Source organism: Zootoca vivipara, chromosome 2, assembly GCF_965207765.1.
Source record: "Zootoca vivipara chromosome 2, rZooViv2.hap1.1, whole genome shotgun sequence".
In the NCBI taxonomy this organism is placed as follows: domain Eukaryota; kingdom Metazoa; phylum Chordata; class Lepidosauria; order Squamata; family Lacertidae; genus Zootoca; species Zootoca vivipara.
This window is the reverse complement of record NC_142584.1, coordinates 49,382,763-49,390,088: the sequence shown is the minus strand read 5'-3', so window position 1 is coordinate 49,390,088 and position 7,326 is coordinate 49,382,763. Positions and strand designations below refer to the sequence as shown.

General features: G+C 37.4%; 1 protein-coding gene across 1 annotated transcript in view; it reads right to left on the bottom strand.

Annotated features, from left to right (window-relative positions):
• Nucleotides 1-500: 500 nt before the first annotated feature.
• CPEB4 (cytoplasmic polyadenylation element binding protein 4) overlaps nt 501-7,326 on the bottom strand; it is a 57,355-nt gene continuing 50,529 nt past the window's right edge. Inside the window, exon 9 of the mRNA XM_035105310.3 lies at nt 501-5,031. Within this exon, the coding sequence (XP_034961201.1) occupies nt 4,804-5,031 (228 nt within the window). The 3' untranslated portion in view covers nt 501-4,803. The remainder of the gene's footprint in view (nt 5,032-7,326) is intronic.

Sequence of the window (7,326 nt, the reverse complement as noted above, 5' to 3'; positions counted from 1 at the left end):
AAATGTGAAACTCAATGGGCTGAAGAAAAACCAGTGCACCTTTCAGGTCTCTTCTCCTTTTGTTTCCATCTCCTTTCCTTCCTTGAGCAGCCCACCTTGGTCAAAGTCCAAAACTCTGTCCCTTACACTGGCCCTTCAATTCACAAGGTCCAAAGTAGAAAGAATAAAAGAATCATTATCTAATTTCAGTACTTCTTTTGAAGCAGAGAATAAAACACTACTGCATGTCAGATGTCAGTTGTTTCTAGAACATAGTATACAAAGTGGTTTACAACTGTTATCACTAACAGCAATCACATAAATCTGAGTAATATTGGGATATGACTGTCCTTCAGGTCAACAACTGCACTTCATGGCTGCCCAGTGATTTGAATTAGAGGCCCGTGTAGCAAAATTATTTCCACTCTGCAACACTGTTCCTTCATAAAATAATGAAGTCAAAAAGGAATAGTGGCTATGTCACGATGCTGAAGAGCTCAAAATAACAGCTTGAGTAGTCATTGAGTTAAAAGTTTTATTCATTCAACATCTCACATTACAAATATTTAAAAATTATATGCATACTGGTATAAATAGTCATTTGCAAACTATTTAATAACATTAATTTTCCACTAGCACTTCAACAAATGAACTCTCTTAAAAAAGAAACTTGTGTTATAACTTAGAGTAGAACATACAAAAATATGAACTTAATGTGAAAATGACTTTAATAAAAAATGAATTACCCTTATTTAAAATGCTATAATAAATACTACAACCTCCCCATACACAGTAAAAACTATATGGAAATTCAGCCAAGTAGTACAAGTAACTGACATACTTAAATAACTTTTCCTTCTGATAATATGAGCATTACATCAGGGGGAAACATATTAGGGATTAGTAAAAACTAGACACCCACTTGCTAAAAGTTTCACTTCCAAAAAATATAACAAAAGAATCTGATGAAAATTATAAAAACTAATTATACTTTAAATTTAAAAAATATAAAAAATAAAACAGTTGAATACAATATTGTCCCAATTCTTACAATGCTATCAATCACAGTAGCTTTAAAATAAGATAATAAAATAAAGCAAATGACCAAAACCTCTTTTATTCCTTTTTTTAAAAAATAATCTCAAATTTACATTAGTAGAAAGATTGATTTCTGATTCTTTTCTTTAGAAACACCAGCAAGAAAGAGGATTTACTAGAACAGTAGAAAATGACATTTTTAAATGTCTGCAATTAAAAACAAAGAATTACACTGCAAAGATCTTCCAGAAGTCTGAAATAAGTATTGCACATAACTTGAAGTTAACTTGCCACAATTCATCACATTCAAGTTTTAAATCACCTTTTAAAACAGAAGGCTTTAACTCTTCAAGAAACAAAAAAGGGGTGAATTATCAAGTCTTTCCAACAGCATCCTTATAAAACACTAAAGTCATTCACTGCAAGTTTTAGATTTGCTTTCTGCAGAGGTCTGTGTATGGAGAAGTAGATACTATATACCAAAAAAGCACGGGGCAGTGGGGGTTCCTTTACATATAAAATAATCAGAAACACTTTATTTTACATTGCAAAAATAACCATGTAATTACTCTGTAACTACATTGTAAGTACATGGCCAGTGCCATGCTTGTGAGAGAAAATGACATGCTTGTTTACACCCCTTTAAATAAAGTGATACCCTAAGATTTTAAAACTAATTACATGTTAGTTATGCTTGGAGTGACATGGCAACTCCACCCTCCCATGTAATCAGAAGGACATATTATATTAGCACTATCTAGAGTACAGAGTAATATAGATAATCATTTATGCCCTGTAAATTGAAGTGTAACCAAATAATCTGTAAACACGCTTTTCACACAATCACCACAAGTGAATATTAGTAGAATAACATTTTTCTTTTAATATTAGTCATGCATACTAACATTACATGCCCACCACTGGGCAGGCTTGGGTTTGTTTCCTTACATATGATTTAAAAGAGCAGACACATCTCTGCAAACACCTAACATCAATTTGTTAAGATTAAAAATGGCTAAACATTCACCAAAAAACATCTGCATTTGTGTATTACTTTTAAAAACCTATTAAGAAGCGGTAGACAATTTGGGATGTTACTTTTAAACTTCTACTCTATGCTTATGCATTAAATTTCAAGGGTCTAAAGACAAACTCTCTCATTTGTCACTTTCATGCTTTTTAAAAATTTCTTTTTAAGTCTCAACTTTACATATAAGTATTTTTTTTAAATTATATGTACACCAAATACCTGGTGCTGGGCTAAAGATGTTTAAGCAACATGCTTTCTTTTCTCTGCAAATTCTAAAATAGCATTGCCAGTGCACAACATCCATAATTCAAAATGTATGCAGAGCACTGAAATGTATAAAAAGCAGAATATAAGAAAATAAAATTTATTAAAATTATTTATATTAAAAAATGAAGTATATGAAGATCTCTCAGTAATAAAAGTACAAAAAGCTACTCTTTGCAATATGAAAAATTGAGGTATTGCATAAAGAGATATCCCGTCAGTGAAAAGTGTGCCTAAAAATGCTCACTGTTGGAAAAACAAGATATACAAAAGTAGTGCATAACAAATATACATTATGTGCATGACAAAATAAGTTAGCTACAAAAACACTGTACCGAAATTCAGCAGGTCATGTACAAAGGGAAAAAATTATTATTCAAAGCTACTTCTCAAACAGTGTTATTTCTTGTAATGGTAACCCATCTCACCTGTTCACTGGGTAGGATCGGCACAATAAGACACCCCAAGCCACCTACAAGCATTTAAAAAAATTAAAACGAATATTCCAACTATAATTATGTACTTCAGAGAAAAAGGTCCCTGACAGTCTACAAAAGAGCACTCTCCATTTGCATTTACTGTTGTCAATATTTGCAGGGATTTCATTAAAAGCAGCTCCCTTTCTCTACTTGACGAGTAGACAGCAAATGTCTCCATTTTGACCTTTGGAAAATAACAAGGTATGTTTTATGTGTTGAAAATCAAAACTGCTTCTCAAAGATAATTGGGGAGGGGGAAAGGAAAGGGGAGGGAGAGGGCTTACAGAAGAGATTTGCGTTTTTTGTCTGTAGCTGTGCTAAGGCAAGTCTTTGGTTTAAGAGTCTATGGTGGTACCATGCCAGTTCAGATTGCCAATGGACTGGGTTGTTTTGCACACTGCTACAAAATCATTTCTTAAGAAGTGAACTCATTCACTCCTATCAATTTTCTCAGCTTTACAGAGCTCAAGTGACTATATCAAACTAACCAACACCACCCTGTGCTTTAGCTTTAACATCTACTGTGTTCTCACTTATATGGTTCAAACAACCCATGCATTTCTCAGCAAGTTGGTACATTAGAGCCCTGGAATTCTTTATTTTCTGTGCTAAGTTCAAAAAAGAATTATTTATTGAGATTTTCTTACTTGCTCTCTGCTGAAAGATGAGCATATTCTTCTTTGCCAATATGCAATGCATATTCATTCAACAAACAGTGCATAACATCCCTAGAAACAACCTTCACTTTTGTCCCTCTTATGCTTTTGATGATCCAATTTCATTCGGAGTTTAAAACACATTTACATCCCAGAGTAAGCCCAGTAAGTAGCCAAATTTTGATTTGTGTGGTTAGAATGAATGAATAGTGTCTTAGAGGCGGGCGGGGAAGGTGGGAATCAAAATCATAATCTTGAGGTATATCTTTAGGTTCTTGTATTTCACGTCAAAATGGAGAGCAAAGGCTGGCCCCTGATTAACATTAGTAAATTAGGATATAGAGTTCTATATAACCATCAAAAATAAAATCTATACATTTGTTCTTCAGGAGAGGACATGCCAGTTCACTAGTTGTCATTACTTTAGCTTTGGTAGGATTTCTAGGGCTGTATTCTGATAATGAAGTTTCTTCTTTAAAAATAATAATAATATAACAACAACAACAACAACGACAACAAAGAATAAGTGCACTCCCCACCCACCCCCAGTAGTAAATTGACCCAGGATTTACATTCAGGAACTTTTAAAATGTGATTGCTTGGATGAAGAACACAGATCTAAGCTCTGCCTACTCAATTAGTAAAAGTTTGAATGTGGTGGGAAGTCGGAGGCACGGTGAGAAACACGTACTGTGCTAAAAAAATAGCTTCGGAACCCTTAAATAAAACATTTAACTTAATGCTGCTTTAAACCTTGCTCATGCATTTTTGTTGCTTTAAACATGCTCTTTCCTGTTACTAGGTTAACGGCTAACTGTTTCCATTGCTATAAAATCATAGGCGGCAAGAAAACAGGCTTCCCAGAGGTTTTGGGTAGGGAAGGGGAGAAGGAAGGGTGGGTTGGACAAAGTGTCAGAATAGATTCATAGTGTTCCTATCTCATGATTACTTTTCATAAAAGTATTCTATTGATTTTGTTATTAGCAATAATTTAATTAAAAAACAAAATACTCTATTGTTTCATTTCTCTTCTCTTAATATTGTTCTCTCTTCCTTCAAGAAAAGATAGCAGGAAAGCAGTGTCCCCCTGGGTAACTAAAGGTATGAGAACCTGGTTTCCATGCACTGTTTTATCCATATGAATAGCGGTTCCCAATACAGTTTAATGACAAGATTCTACAAAATACCTATATGATTATAGGTCATTCTTTTGTTACACTATTGTTAAGTTACAGACTACAACAGTAGGACATGCTATCTTGAATAAGAGAGAAGAGGAAGGGAGGGCATGGGAATCAGGATAACAGAAGAGTGCACTTATTTTGAGGCCTGCATATGAACACGCTGCAGGAATCACTTAATTCCAGCGGAATGAAATATGTCTCGGGCGATCTCCTCCCTCTTTCACCAGGGGCTTGTGGAATTCCCTGCCAGCGCGTGAATGGATAGCAGCCCAGCAATATTCACAGTAATACTGCAGACAGGTAACGTTAGCACAGAAAAATGGAGCGAATTTTCCACCACAACGGGCCCCCTGACATTCATCACACAGCTGATCATCCAAGACATATGGCTTAACTTCCACCTGTGTTAAAAGAAGGAGAGAGAAAGTTAACACTGCTAGAGTGTCTTCTGTGTAGATTACTGCAATCTAACTGTTAATACAGATGCCTCAATGAATATTCCACTGTGCCTTAAGAAAACCTCAATTGGAGCAGAGCGAGGATCCAACTAGCAGGGCATCCTGTTGCCAGCAATGGACAACCAGATGCCTCCAAGAAACCTACAAACAGGGCAGGAAAAATATAGCTTTCCCTTGTTGTATGTCCACCAGTAATTTGGTTTTCATATGTTGTTTATTATTTATTAAGGTTATTGTTATTACTGTTATTAAAATTTGTATACTGCCCTATACCTGTAGGTCTCTGAATGTGGAGTGTGACACAGTGGTCAGAGTTCTGGACTAGATCCTCAGAGAGATGGTTTCAATTCCCACTAAGACATAGAGCCTACTGAGTAATTGTGCACAAGTCACCTTCTTTGAGTCTAACTTAGCTCAAAGGGATGCTGCGAGGATAAAATTGAGGGTGCGAGAGAGGAAGCATATATGCTGCCCTGAGATCCTTGGAGGAAGAGCAGGATGAATACAGAGCTGCTACTGATGCTATCATTATTATTATTATTATTATTATTATTATTATTATTATTAAAAATATTTTACTAATTGATGCTTAAAGTTATCAATGAATTTGCCAAACCCTCTTTTAAAGCAATCCAGGCTAGTGGTCACCACCATATCTTTGGCAGCATGCTAAGAGACACCATGAATACCTACAGAAGTTTTTGTCCCAGTAATTCTTAGGATGCTTGCACATGTTAAGAATTTGTTTTGTTTTATGCAAGACACACCATTAAGCAAGTGATGTGTAAGACAATAATTTGGCAAGGGAGAAAGGAAAGGGGTTTTTGATTGTGCTGAAATGTTTGATCAAAGTATCATCATATTGGGGGAGTTCTGTGTTGCTGGTTAAAAAAGTATTTGTTCTGAATTGGCAGCCTGTCAAGTCAATTTTGATCATGTGAAAGTATTTTTCAATTAAAGTTACTCAGGTGCCCCATAAGAACAAGAGATTGAGGAGTTTTGCTGAAATAAAACCATTTAATATTTGCTTAAGCCTCACTACTGGGAAGAGACCATGGAAACATCACAATAAGGGAGATCTGTGATTGGATCTCTTCAGGATTGTTGGTTTTATTTTAAAAGGCCTGATTTGGATCTGGAATATAGCACAGGGAGAAAAGGCTTTAATTCTCCCCCCCCCACCCCATAATATAGCTATGGGGTCCGGAGGGGGTAGCAATTTGGATTGTTTGTCATGCAGAGCAAAACATACAGTAACCATATGTCAGGCTATTAGGGGGACAATCTGAAGCGGGAAAAGGACAGAAATTGGTCTTACCATGAATTTCTGTTTGAAGAGTGGACTGGCAGACATTCGGTTAACAGAATAATTCCTCCAGTTAACGAATGTCCGCCAGTCCACTCATGCAAATAGGGAGGGGAAGAGATGCTTAAAAAGAAATAAATCCCTCCCACCACTGCCCTCTCTGATTGCATGGAGCCCGGACAGCCCCGTGGTTTTCCACAGATCTGAGGGCGATGAAACAATTGTTGAGACGGCTAGAGCGCGGTGGCGGATAACTCATTCTGAAGCTGACCGGACCCGGGTTAGAGCTCAATGTCGAGCCTACCAAGTGGCAGTGGCGACGGCGAAGAAGACTTTCTTCACCGCCTCTATTGCATCTGCAGAAAACAGCAGCAGGAGACTTTTTCAGGTGGTTCACAGTTTAGCGGAACCACCTGCTAAATCACATCAGGGCCCAGTACGGGCCGCATGATCTCCTGCAACGATTTTGCAAAGTTTTTTGCAGATAAAAGTCGCTCAGATTCGGGAGGAGGTAGACTCCAACGTGGGAGCAGGGCCAGGGCAGGAGAGTGCTAGAGTCCTGTCTAGTCCAGTTGCGTGGGATCAATTCCAATCTGTTACCTCCGAGGATGTGGACAGGATGCTTGGACGAGTGAAACCAACCACCTGTCTCCTTGATCCTTGCTCATCCTGGCTTATAAAAGCTAGCCGGGAACGGCTGGGCGATGGGCTTCGCGGGTTGGTGAATGCTTCTCTCTGTGAGGGAGCCTTCCCACACCTGCTGAAAGAGGCGGTTATTAAACCGCTTCTTAAAAAACCATATTTAGATGTGGCCAATATGGCCAACTATCGCCCAGTCTCAAATCTTCCATTCTTGGGCAAGGTGATTGAGCGAGTGGTTGCTGAACAACTCCAGGCACATCTGGAAGAAGCAGACCATTTGGATCCCTTCC